Below are 13960 nucleotides of genomic sequence, written 5' to 3'. Positions count from 1 at the left end.
GGCCATTCTTTGTTGGTACAACTGCCCGTGGCAAACTGCGGCCATCCGCTTTTCATCAATGATGGTTAATTGTTCCAACCGGGTCTTGACCCATTCATCATCCTCGATCTCGGCTTCAACAATGATTCAAAAAGAGGAAATTTCAACTGCTGCAGGTATTACGGCTTCAATACCGTAAACCAATAAATAAGGCATTGCCCCAACTGAGGTACGCACGGTGGTGCGGTATCCCAATAATGCAAAAGGCAGTTTTTCATGCCACTGTCTAGAACTTTGAATCATTTTCCGGAGGATCTTCTTGATGTTCTTGTTTGCAGCTTCAACTGCGCCATTAGCTTTGGGCCGACAAGGGGTAAAGTTACGATGCGTAATCTTAAATTGTTCGCATACCTCCCTCATCAAGTGGTTGTTCAGATTTACAGCATTGTCGGTAATGATAGTTTTAGGAATACCAAAATGATAAATAATGTTGGAATGCACGAAGTCCACCACCGCTTTCTTGGTGACGGCTTTGAAAGTGATTGCTTCAACCCACTTTGTGAAATAATCAATGGCAAACAAGATGAATTTGTGCCCATTTGAAGCTTTCAGCTCGATTGGCCCAATGACATCCATACCCCAAGCAACGAACGGTCAAGGTGTTAACATAGGATGCAACTCTGAAGGCGGTGCATGAATTAGGTCACCATGTATCTGACACTGATGGCACTTCCGGATGAAACGGAAGCAATCCTTTTCCATGGTCATCCAATAATAACCTGCCCGCAGGATTTTCTTTGCAAGAACATATCCGTTCATGTGAGGCCCACATACTCCCGAATGCACTTCGTTCATGATCTTTTCAGCCTCTCGGGCATCTACGCACCTCAAAAGATTCAGATCTGGAGTTCTTTTGTACAAGACTTCCCCGCTCAAAATGAAACCGCTGGCAAGCCTTCTGATAGTTCTCTTTTGATCTCCATTGGCCTGCTCGGGATATTCCTTTGTTGTCAAAAATCTTTTAATATCATGATACCATGGCCGACCATCTGGTTCTATTTCAATTGCATTACAATAACCATGCCTTTCTCGAATTTGGATTTCCAGCGGATCAATATGGACATTGCCCGGATACGGCAGCATTGAGGCCAAAGTAGCTAGTGCATCAGCTAACTCATTGTGGAATCGAGGAATATACCTGAACTCGAGAGACTTGAACCGTTTGCTAAGATCTTCCACATATTGCATGTATGGGAAAAGCTTGATGTCTCGAGTTTCCCATTCACCTTGGGCTTGCCGAATGATCAAATCAGAATCTCCCATGATTAACAATTCTTTCACATCGAGATCGACTGCCATATTCATGCCTATAATGCAGGCTTCATATTCAGCGGTGTTGTTTGTACAGAAGAAACGAAGTCGGACTGTGGCCAGATAGTGCTGACCAGTGGGCGAAATTAAAATTGCCCCAATCCCGACACCCTTTGCATTTACAGCTCCATCAAAGAACATTTTCCAAGCATTGGAGTCCTCTGGAATTACTTCAACTGAATTTACTTCCTCGTCCAGAAAGTAAGTACTCAGGGGTTGGTATTCATCATCAACCGGGTTCTCAGCTAGATGATCCGCCAAGGCTTGAGCTTTCATCATCGTGCGGGTGACATAGACAATGTCGAATTCAATGAGCAGGATTTGCCATTTTGCTAACCTTCCCGTGGGCATTGGTTTCTGGAATATGAACTTCAGAGGATCCATTCTGGTTATGAGATATGTGGTGTAGACCAAAAGATAATGTCTGAGCTTTTGGGCGACTCAAGTTAGGGCACAGCAAGTTCTTTCTAACAGAGTGTATTTGGCTTCATAACTAGTGAACTTCTTGCTCAAGTAGTATATGGCTTGTTCTCTCTTCCCGGTCACATCATGTTGCCCCAAGACACAACCGAAGGTATTTTCCAAGACCATCAAGTACAAGAACAAAGGTCTTCCTGGCTCAGGTGGAACCAACACTGACGGATTTGACAGATATTCTTTGATTTTATCAAAAGCCTCTTGACATTCATCCATCTATTTGATCGCCGCATCTTTCTTCAACAACTTAAATATGGGTTCACACATGGTAGTAAGCTAAGCAATGAACCTGCTGATATAATTCAATCTTTCCAGTAGACTCATGACCTCTTTCTTGGTTCTCGGAGGTGGCAAATCCCGAATAGACTTTATCTTTGTTAGATCTAACTCGATACCCCTCCGGCTAACTATAAACCCCAGAAGTTTCCCAGATGGAACTCCGAATGCACATTTAGTTGGATTCAATTTCAAGTCATACCTACGTAGACGCTCAAAGAACTTCCTCAAATCTCGCACATGGTCTTCCTGCGTTCTGAACTTAATGATCACATCATTCACATATACCTCAATTTCCTGGTGTATCATGTCATGGAAAATGGCAGTCATGGCTCTTATGTAGGTTGCCCCGACATTTTTCAAACCAAATGGCATGACCCTTTAACAGTAAGTGCCCCAAGGTGTGGTGAAATCCGTCTTTTCTGCATCTTCTTCATCCATCAGAACCTGGTGGTACCCAACATAACAATCCACAAAAGACTGTATCTCATGTTTGGCACAGTTGTCAACAATAATGTGGATGTTTGGCAATGGAAAGTTGTCCTTGGGGCTTGCCTTGTTCAAATCCCGATAATCAACGCACACTCGGGTTTTCCCGTCCTTCTTTGGCACTGGGATCACATTAGCCGACTATGTGGTGTATCGGACCACCCGGATCACACCAGCTTTCAATTGTTTAGTGACTTCTTCTTTGATCTTATCACTGATTTCTGTTTTAAACTTTCTTTGCTTTTGTTGGACGGGTGGGTAACCGGGATAAGTTGGCAATTTATGTACCACCAAATCAACACTCAACCCTGGCATATCATCATAGGATCATGCAAACACATCTTTGAATTCAAACAAAAGTTGGAACAATGCGTCTCTAGTTCGTTCATCAGCGTGAATGCTTATCATGGTTTCCCGGACCTCTTCTGGACTGCCCAAATTAATTGGCTCGGTTTCATTTAAGTTTGGCATAGGCTTATTCTCAAATTCTTCCAGTTCTCGATTTATTTCTCTAAAAGCCTCATCTTCGTCATATTCCGATTCTTGATTCATTATTTCACAGTTAGACAGCGTTTTAGGATTTGGGCATGAAGTCCGCAAGCATATCATGTTATTTAAGTCCGCATTATTAGAACTGAAAAGAAAAAGATAAGAAAACTAGAAAAATCAGAATAAAGAAAAAGGGGAACATACATTGACGATGAAACATTGATTTCATTGATTTGAATTGAAGATATGAGCGTTTACATCAAAATCAAAAGACAATAAAGTAAACCATTCGAGTTACACCCTGGAATAACGCGTAATGTAGAAAAGATGGCAAGACTAGACTACCGGGATTCCCGCCTGACAGGGAATGGGGTAGCTTTCCAATTCTGAAGCATGGCATTTGGTCCCATGTACAGCCCCTCAGCAGTTCTCGTGCCTTCCCCCGGCTGGATCATGTGGGATTCATACAGCATTTATTTCATGGATTCACAAATATCCTCAATCTCTTCGGCCGTGAAGGCCTCTTTTTCTTCTTCTTCTTCTACATATTTGGGTTTAACAAATGACTTGGCGAGATGAGGAACGGGTTGGGGCCGGACCCATCCATATTTCTTGCGCTTATCAGCCCATCTTATATCGGCATTTATAGCTTGGAAACCTACGCCGAAGAACTTCTCATTGGCGGTCAAAGTGATGGGATCTGTGATGCCTTGCAGAGATACCCCGAGCCCCTTTTCGGGCTAGTACTCCTGTTTAATCATTTCACTGGCGACCATGACCGATGCATTAGATAAGAAAGGTTGAGGGAACGGGGCCCCTTCTTCGCATTGGTCGGCGACCACAATTTCGAAAGCTTGGTAGATAATTTGCTCACTTCCTTCTCTGGCTTCGAGACACGGAACTAAAGGGTCCCTGTAAATGGACTGTTCATCCTCCCTATGTACAATAATTTCTTGGTTTTCATACTCAAATTTGACCATTTGATAGAGAGTGGAGGGCACAGCCCCTGCAGCGTGAATCCATGGTCTTCCTAGGAGAAAATTATATGAAGTATCCATGTCTAGAACCTGGAAAGTCACTTCAAAATCCACGAGGCCAGTGGTCAAAATCAAATCAATTTCCCCTATTATGTCTCGCTTGACACCATCAAAAGCGTGCACACAGACATTGTTTGGTTGAATTCTTTCTGTTCCAATTTCCATCCTATGGAGCGTAGAGAGAGGGAAAATGTCGACCCCGGACCCACCATCTAACATGACTCTCTTCACATAATAACCTTCATATTTGACAGTCAAGTGAAGGGCTTTGTTGTAGGCGCCTCCCTCTGGGGGCAAATCATCGCGGCTGAAAGAAATCCTGTTGACTTCGAAGAATCGTTCAGCCATTCTCTCCAATTGTTCAACTGAAGTTTCAACTGGGACATATGCCTCGTTCAATATTTTCAAGAGTACCTTCTGATGCCCATTCGAGCTCAACAGCAGAGATAAAAGCGAGACCTAGGAAGGAGTCTTCCGGAGTTGGTCAGCTATGGCATATTCTGAAGTTTTCATTTTTCGGAAGAACTCTTCTGCTTCTTCAGTGCTCACAGGCTTCTTGGGTGAAAACTGTTTCTCCTTGTTCAATTTTGATTTCTTTAACTCTTCCGAATTGTGGTACCTCCCAGATAGGTTCATTTTGTTCACCTCTCCCATAATCTCTTTCCCCTTATAAGTAACCACTGTTTTGTTTTAATTCCAGGGGACTACAGTGGGGTCTTTCATAGGGCTCTGTGGTGCGCGGCTGATAACCACGGGCTCAGTCAGCCTTGGTGGAATTACCGTCCCCCGCGCCACATAAGTCCCTTTTGGCACATACAACTTTGGCACATTCAACGCGACTTTCCTTTGCTCGAATCTTTTGGGAGTGTTCGACATGACATGTTCTTTCCTTGGGGCCCTAGGAACATAGAGAATTGCGTCGTTAGCAGGTGCTGCTCCAGTTTTTGTTTCTACAACTTGAGGAATTGAAGTGATTTTCTTCTCATTTCTGGCTTGTTTCGCTGCCGCTTTGGGTCTTGCCTCTGAATCGACAATGGCGATGATGGCTTTCAACGCTGGATCAAACTCTTTATCATCACAAATCATTCTAATGACCGGCCCGTTGTTGTGAGCCGGTAATGGATTGTTAGTCACATTGGGGACTTCCTCGTCCCTCAGCACCACTCATTTTTGTTCTATCAAATTCTCAACTCCTCTCTTGAGAGTCCAACAATCCTCTATATCATGACCCTCTGCCCCCGAATGATAGGCACACCTGGTACCGGGCCGGTATAATGGAGATTCCAGATTTTGCCGGTTTGGAGGCACAGGTTGCAATAGACCCATCTGGATTAATTTTGGAACCAGGATAGAGTAGGACTCACCAATAGGGGTAAAGTCATTTTTCCTATGAGGCTCACGGGGACGTGTATTATGTTGGTAATTGTTTTGTGGTGGACGGGGGTTATATGGATCTTGGTGAGGATGGTTATTTCTGTGAGGTGGAGCTCAGTTTTGGTTGTAGTGCTGCTGTGGTCGTGTATAGAGTTGGGCATTCATCACCGCATAGGAAGGCAGTGCCATGGCATATGCTGCATCTTGATGGGGGTAGTAGTGTTGTGGGGTTCTGGGAGGCAGGTAAGACCGTAAGAATGATCATGGGATCGACAGGGGCCTCTCGAACCTGAAGCCATCATGGCTCCTTCTTCCCTCTTTTTTCGATTTGCTAGACCTCTCGAGTCGTTCTGGATGGCTTGGGAGGTGGCCTTAAAAGCATATTGACTTATGATTCGGCCAGTTTTCAGGCCATTTTCTATCATTTCTCCGATTTTTAAGGCCTCTGCAAAAGGTTTGCCCATGCAGACATCATGTTCTGAAAGTAATCGGCCTCTTAGGCCTATAAGAAAACATTGACCATTTTTGTCTCATCCATAGGCAGTTTCACTCTGGCTGCTTGCTCACGTCACTTGATAGCATATTCACGGAAACTTTCTGCGATTTTCTTCTTGAAATTGGTCAAGGAATTCCTATCTGGAGCTATATCAACATTGTATTGAAATTGCCTGACAAAATCTCAAGCCAAGTCGTCCCATATATGCCAATGGGAGATGTCCTGGTCCATGTACCATTATGACACAATTCCCGTCAAGCTCTCCCCAAAATAAGCCATCAATAATTCTTCTTTTCCACCAGCACCCCTCAGCTGGTTACAGTATCGTTTCAGATGAGCGATCGAGTCTCAGTTCCCATCGTACTTTTCAATTTTTGGCATCTTAAAGCCAGCGGGCAAGTGAACATGGGGAAACATGCACAGATCGGAGTACGAGACACTCTTTTGGCCACTCAAGCCTAGCATGTTCTTCAGACTTTGTTTAAGGCTTTTCATCTTCCGAGCCATTTCCTCTTGCTCGGGGTTTCTCACTGTTATTTCCTGTTCCATTGGAGACTTATATTGCGGGTGCTGAGGGTAAGAGTTTGGGGTAACATGAGCTATGTCTAGCTGAAATTGTGGGTCTTGAAAAGTGAAAGCTGAAGGCTCGAAGCATGGCCTAGGCACTGTTAGTTGTGCCATAGTAGAGACTGGCGGTGCGGTGAATAATGTAGAAGGTACCCCCGAAAACGGTGCCTAGGGGCGAACCTTAGAAGGCATACCGGTGAAATTGGCTGATATAGTGGGGTACCCAAACGGGATGAATGGGTTGGTTACGGGGATGGGGACGTTGGAGATTCAACTCGTCCTGGGAAGTAGTTCAGGAAATCCGGGGATTGTACTGGGAAATTCTTTGCCATTAGACCAGGCGTCCCACATTTCAAACATGCGGATGCGCAGCCTCCTATTTTCTTTAGCGGCTGCGAACTCTGACTATGGAATAGCCGATACCGGACTATCATCAGGTTCAATAATTGGTAGATGACTTTCGGAGGCCATAGGAACACTGCCTTTAGATCTTGTGAAGTAAGGATGGAAATCCAGATTACCAACAAAACCAACCACCTGAACAAAACCTAGCTAATTTGCACACCCAATAACCTTGTTAGTTTGAGACATTTTAACAGATAAGGAATCGCAAATTGGGGATGCAATGCACCTGAACAGTTAAACGTTTCTAAATGTTTTTTGCAACGGCTGTGTGTTTCATCTCGGCTTTGCTTTTCTCGAATTTCAAATCCTGATTTCTTTCCCTTCTATTTTTGTTGTTTTGTTTTTGCTCTTTTATTTTTCACTCTTTTCTTTCTTTTTTCACTCAATTTTTCTCTTTTTCTTTTCCCTTCTTTTTCTTTTTCGGTTTATTTTTCACTCAAATTGCCTATGGCTATGATCGAATCTGATGGGGATTGCTTACGTATCATGACGCCACATGAATCAGACCATTACGTAGTTCAGGAAGATCGGGAATAGACTGACCCATTTTTCTTTTTCTTTTTTTTATAAAGACTTTTAAATATTCTTTTTTTATTGTTTTTTTTGTTTTTTTATGGAATTTAAAAAAATAAAAAGAAAGAATTCTAAAGAATGAAGAAAATATTTTGGATTTTGATTTGAAAAATTTTTTTCTTTTTTTTTTATAGAATGAAAGACTTCGGAAAAGAAGGAAAATATTTTTGGATTTAGTTTTTTTTTTTTTGATTTTCTAAGGAAAGAATTCTAAAGAGGGAATTAAGGAAAGGGAAAATATTTTTGAATTTTTTGAAAATTGAGGCCGGAACCGATGAGGTTTGCCTATGTATCTCACATTCGATGAGAATCAGACCCGCATAGCTCGATCAGTTTTGACGCAACAGGAAATTGTGACTTATTTTGAAATGACTTTTTCTTTCTCTACGTTTTTTTTTCAAAAATTTGGCTGAGTTTCAGGATTTTTCAAATACCTACTTCTCAATCTTGGTTTTTTTTCGATTTTCTTTCCCTATTCTAGAAGCCAATCAACATGCAAGCTGAAACAAACAAATGCGCAAGTAGCACGTAAGATGCATCAGGATGGTCTTTTAATTTGGGTACACCTGTCATAGATGGACCCAACCCCTGTGTTGAGTCCTCAAAGTCAAATGCACGTGATGCAAACAAACGTTCCTACTAGGGATCCGGCATGAGGCTATGTCATTCTAAGTTTAAATCCTGGGTGTATTGTTCTAGACCTGGCTTACCCGAGCGGACAACTCGAGCCGAGGGGGAGCAGCGTACCAGGAATACAGAAGCTTCATCAGCTTTGCAACTTGTCCGATCCTCATTCTAAAATTAGCATATGACCCTAACATAAAATAAGCCACGCGAAGCACACGCTTCCCAGAAGATTTAGAAGACTCAGAGAGAAGAAAGGTTTTGTAACAGTTTATATATAGTTCACGACAATATCAAAGCGGTAAAAAGCGGCAATTAGCACATTAGGCTCAAACAAGTAATATCATGCAATCACAATTAGCCAGGTACATAAGTTATTCTAAGCTAGAATTCTGAACCCTGAACCAAAGATTCTGGGTTCGTGTCCCCAGCAGAGTCGCCAGAGCTGTCACACCTCCTTTTTCCTGAAGGATACGGGAGTTTTTCCAATTAAAGTGACATTAATCGAAATGAGATTATTTATTTATTCAGAGTCGCCACTTGGAATAATTTATGGTGTCCCAAGTAACCAGTGTATTTTAAATCCCAAATCGAGGAAATTAACTATATTTTAACGGTCCGCGAACACAGAAGATCGGGTAAGAAATTCTGTTAACTCGGGAGAAAGTGTGAGGCACCCCCGCGTTCCGTGCTTTTAGCACGGTCGCTCAACTATTAATAATTGGCATAATTATCTAATTTATTACATGCTTAAAACCTATTGTGTATTTTTAACTTTTAACCGCTTTTAATTATTTATGAAACTTATTTGAACAAGTCGCGATGTCGCACGCTCATTTGTTTTGTACATATTACGAATCGCGTCACGTGAAACGCACCCGCGACTTACAACATGTTTATCATTATTATTTGAAGTTATGGTCAAGTCGCGTGAAACGCGCACTCGAGTTGGGGATTATGTATCATAACTATGCCAGGAAAACCGTACTCATAGTCACGATGATTTATTTATTAATCGCGCCTGAAGCACACTACGATATTCAAAGTTGTTTAATTCTCTAAGGTTTGAGGTACATTTCAACATGAGCTTTGGAATTAGGCCCGCGCAAGCTACAGTAGTGCTAAGACTCTAATTGAATTAATTTGAGGAGGTGTGAGGATAGCAACTCGAATTATAATCTAAAGTTGCTAACAGATTTCTAATATTGCCAACAGATTTCAAAGTGTATTACCAGTGCTGCATTAGTTGTTTCATTTCAACTTTTTCCTTTTCAGTTATTCAAAATGTATGGGCTAAGTCCTTATTACCATGGTGATAAAGGTAATTGTAACCTTACTAATGAACAGTGCAAACAGAGAAATGGGAAACTTATTACGAAGTGAACATTTCAACTAAACAATCACATTAATTTGATCTTCTGTCACCTTGCATAGTAGAAGTCTTTTGTAATTTCACATCATGGGAACTAATATATTACATGAAAGCAAAGTGAATCAGAATTTTATTGAAAACCAAAGGAATTAGATCATTTTTACACAACAGTGATTCAAATTCATAGAGGAGTACCTGGTTGTATAGGAATCAACTTAGAAATGCCAAATGAAGGCTAGATAAGGAATGGTTGGAATTCATCAAAAACAGAAACAACGGATTCGGCAACCAGCAACAGTGATTTCGAAATTAAATCCTTCTCTTAGAACCCAGCGAGTGAGGAGCAAACAATCCCAGGCAAGAATACCTTTGAAATCCTAATTCTCCTCTTCTTTTTAGAGCTTTTGATTTTCAGATCTCTTTTGAGAGTTTTTGAAGATTTTTTTTTTTTTGAAAGTTTGTTTTTGGAATGTTGACGATTGCTCCTCCGTCCTTTCAGATGTGCGTGTATATTCTATTAGAAAAAATGGTGTGTGTATGAGAGAGTGAAGAAGAAGAAAGAGTCGGCTAGTTTTTTTTATTAGGGAGGGGGTCTCGTCTAGCGTTCTAGCGAAGGGAAGAAGAAGGAGCCGCCATGGGTGTGCTGTTGCTGAGAGCTTTTTAGAGGGTGGGACGGTTGTTGTTCGTTTCTTCAAGAGGGGGGGTATGTTCCTTTTTTTTAGGTTTTGGGGAATGTGGAGTGTTTTAATGAAGAGGGTAGGTTGGGCCAGGCGGGTCGGGCAGGTGGGGCTTTGGACCGGGTTGGTGGGCTGGGGCGAAATTGTGAGGTAAATGGGTTGTTGATAAGCTTTTGGCCTAGTTGAGATAAAGCTTTTAAACAAAACCTTTCTCTTTTCTTTTCTTTCTTTTTCTTGATTTTCTTTGATTTTAAATCCTAACCAAATTAATTAAAACCTAAATTAAGTCCTAAATCAAATCTAATTTGTGTTGAAATTATTTTTGACTTTTTAGGGGTAATTTCCTATGTGGGGCAAAAATTAGGTGTTCACAACCTCAACTTTCGAACTTGCCTACACAAAATGGCCAACGGCTCCTCATCATAAGTCAAATTCTTGTCCAACAGCACGGAGCTGAAATCCAATACATGTGACGAATCCTCATACTACTTCTGAAGCATGGAAACATGAAGCACTGGATGGACTCCCGATAAGCTGGGTGGCAAGGCAAGGCAAGTCTATAGGTCATCTCACCAACTCTCTCCAATACCTCGAAAGGACCAATATACCGAGAGCTCAACTTACCCTTCTTGCCAAATCTCATCACGTCCTTCACGGGCAAAACATTGAGTATAACCTTCTCACCCTCCATGGAAGCTACATCTCGAACTTTCCTATTAGCATAACTCTTTTGCTTGGACTGCACTGTACGAAGCACTCCTGAATCAATTTCACCTTCTCCAAGGCATCACAAACCAAATTTGTGCCCAATAACCTAGCCTCCCCAAGCTCAAACCAACCAATCGGAGAACGACATTGCCTCCCATATCATGCCTCATATGGAGCCTTCTGGATACTCGAATGATAGTTGTTGTTGTAGGCAAACTTCACTAGAGGTAGAAACTAATCCCACTGACCTTCGAAATCTATGAAACAAGATCCCAGCATATCCTCCAAAATCTGAATGGTCCTCTCGGACCGCCCATCCGTCTGAGGGTGAAATGGTGCTCAACTCAACCTGCGTGCCCATCTTACATTGAACCGGTCTCCAAAAATGTGAAGTAAACTGACTACCATGATCCAAGATGATAGAAACAGGTACACCATGCAAATGAAAAATCTCCAGGATGTACATCTTAGCAAACTGCTCCAAAGTATAGGAAGTCATGACTGGAATGAAATGTGTAGACTTGGTCAGTCTATCCACAATAACCCAAACTATGTCAAATCTCCTCAACATACGTGGCAACCCTACCACGAAGTCCATAGTGATGCGCTTGCATTTTCACTCCGATATGTCTAACCTCTGAAGCAAACCACCAGGTGTCTGATGCTCATGCTTGACCTGCTGACAACTTAGACACCGAGCAACATATCCAACAATGTCTTTCTTCATCCCCATCCACAAATAATGTTGTTTCAAATCACGGTACATCTTCGTACTACCTGGGTGAATAGAATACCATGAACTATAAGCCTCCTCAAGGATCAACTCTCTCAACCCATCAATATTAGGAACACAAATCCGTCCTTGAATTCACAATACACCATCATCATCGATAATCACCTCCTTAGCACTAGCCCGTTGCACCGTGTCCTTAAGGACAAACAAATAGGGATCGTCATACTAACGAGCCTTAATGCGCTCAAACAAGGACGATTGAGATATAAGACAAGAAAGGACTATGCTAGGCTCTGAAATATCCAATCTCACGATTCTGTTAGCAAAATACTAAACATCCATAGCCAAAGGCCTCTCCCCATTTGGAATAAATGCTAATTTCCCCATTCTCTCCGCCTTTTTACTCAAGGCATCTGCCACTACATTATCCTTCCCCGGATGATAAAGAATGGAGATATCATAATCCTTCAACAACTATAACCATCTCTGTTGCCTCAAATACAAATATTTCTGTTTAAACAGATGTTGGAGACTCCGATGATCCGTATATACCTCACAAGACATGCTATATAAGTAATGCCTCCAATTCTTGAGCACGTATGCAATGGCTGCTAACTCCAAATCATGCATTGGATAATTCTTCTCATGGGGCTTCAACTGGATACCATATGACCCAAGAATGCCACCAAGTCCAACAAAAATTCACACTAGGAGACTTAGCATAAAACTTCTTCTCCCTCAAATTCTGGAGCATGATCCTCAAATGCTACTCATGCCCCTCCTTACTACGGAAATACACTAATATATCATCAATAAATACAATGACAAAAGAATCCAATTGGGCTGAAACACACTATTCATCAAATGCATAAAGGTTGCTGGGGCATTAGTCAACCCAAACAACATCTCCAAAAACTCATAATGCCCATAATGAGTCTTGAAAGCAGTCTTAGGGATGTCCGAAGCCCTGATCTTCAACTGGTGAATCCCGGACCTCAAGCCAATCTTTGAGAATATCCTAGCACCCTAAAATTGATCAAACAAATCATCAATGCGCGGAAGTGGATACTTGTTCTTGATGGTCACATTGTTCAACTGCTAGTGGTCAATATACATTCTCATAGAACCATCCTTCTTCTTGACAAATAACACTGGTGTACCCAAAGGTGACACACTAGGCTTGATGAACCCTTTATCCAGCAACTCCTGTAACTACTCCTTCAATTCCTTCAACTCATCTGGAGACATGCGATACGGTGTAATAGAAATTAGCTGAGTGCCTGGTGCCAAATCAATGCTGAAATCAATATCCTTATCAGGTGGCATACTTGGTAGGTCTGCTGGAAACACATACGAAAACTCCCTCACTACTGAAATTGACTCAACAATAGGAGTGTCAGCACTAACATCTCTGACAAAAGCTAAGACATCCCTTCTCAACCATCTGTTGAGCCTTCAAGAATGAAATCACTCTACTAGGAGTGCAACCAAGAGAACCCTTCCACCCCAACCTCGGTAACCCCGACATCGCCAGTGTCACGGTCTTAGCGTGACAATCAAGAATAACATGGTACGGAAATAACTAATCCATACTCAAGATCACACCAAAATCCACTATATCTAACAATAGAAAAGTCCACCCTCGTCTCAAAACCACAAATAGTGATCACACATGACCGATAGACTCGATCCACCATAATAGAGTCACCAATAGATGTAGACACATGCATAAGAGCATCAAGATAACCACATAGCATATCCATACAAGAAGCAAGGTATGATGACATAAATGAATAAGTAGAACTAGGATCAAACAACATCGCAACATCTCTATGGAATACAGAAACAATACACGTAATAATAGCATCAGAAGCAACAATGGCGTTCCTCCTAGGAAATGCATAACATCTGGCCTGACCTCCCCCTCTAGGACAGCCACATACTGGATGACCTCCACCATGAGCTGGCTGAGTGGGTGGTGTATCAATCGGTGTAGGAATCATAGTCTATCCTCCCTGCTGCCCTAAACCTCTATGAAGACAGGGGTAGTATATCCTAAAATGCCCCAACTCTCCATACTCATAACAACCTCTGATCGAAAATGACTACGGGGCTTGAGTCGGACCACGTGAACCAGAATAGCCACTAGAAGAATCTGGTGCAGATGAACCCTGAACGAATGGAGTTCAATAAGAACTCTGTGCTAGAAGTGCGCTGAACGAAGCCTACATAGAAGCTCCTCGATTGGGTGGTGGTGAATGATAAACTGGCCTGATATATAGGTCTCTCCCAAATCGGCCTGGGCCTCCAGAC

The 13960-nt window shown here is 42.1% G+C and overlaps 2 protein-coding genes across 2 annotated transcripts; both read right to left on the bottom strand.

Moving 5' to 3' along the window:
- Nucleotides 1-633: 633 nt before the first annotated feature.
- LOC138895953 (uncharacterized) lies at nucleotides 634-1734 on the bottom strand. Its single transcript, XM_070180720.1, has one exon. It carries the CDS (start codon nucleotides 1732-1734, stop codon nucleotides 634-636), a length of 1101 nt encoding a protein of 366 aa, XP_070036821.1.
- Nucleotides 1735-12859: 11125 nt separating this feature from the next.
- LOC138895952 (uncharacterized) lies at nucleotides 12860-13650 on the bottom strand. Its single transcript, XM_070180718.1, has 2 exons — nucleotides 13253-13650; nucleotides 12860-13100 (listed from the first exon to the last, which is right to left on the bottom strand). Exons 1-2 carry the CDS (start codon nucleotides 13648-13650, stop codon nucleotides 12860-12862), a joined length of 639 nt encoding a protein of 212 aa, XP_070036819.1.
- Nucleotides 13651-13960: the final 310 nt, after the last annotated feature.

Source organism: Nicotiana tomentosiformis, chromosome 7, assembly GCF_000390325.3.
Source record: "Nicotiana tomentosiformis chromosome 7, ASM39032v3, whole genome shotgun sequence".
NCBI classification, from domain to species: Eukaryota; Viridiplantae; Streptophyta; class Magnoliopsida; order Solanales; family Solanaceae; genus Nicotiana; species Nicotiana tomentosiformis.
Note: the sequence above shows the minus strand (reverse complement) of the source record. Positions and strands in the feature narration are given on the sequence as shown.

Bases quoted from the DNA above. Each gene is read 5' to 3' on its own strand.
- LOC138895953 (XM_070180720.1), bottom strand. From the start codon at position 1,734: ATGGATCCTCTGAAGTTCATATTCCAGAAACCAATGCCCACGGGAAGG.
- LOC138895952 (XM_070180718.1), bottom strand. From the start codon at position 13,650: ATGATTCCTACACCGATTGATACACCACCCACTCAGCCAGCTCATGGT. The intron at 13,101-13,252 runs GTGTGATCTTGA...TCATTCTTGAAG, and splicing joins GTTAGATATAGTGGATTTTG to GCTCAACAGATGGTTGAGAA.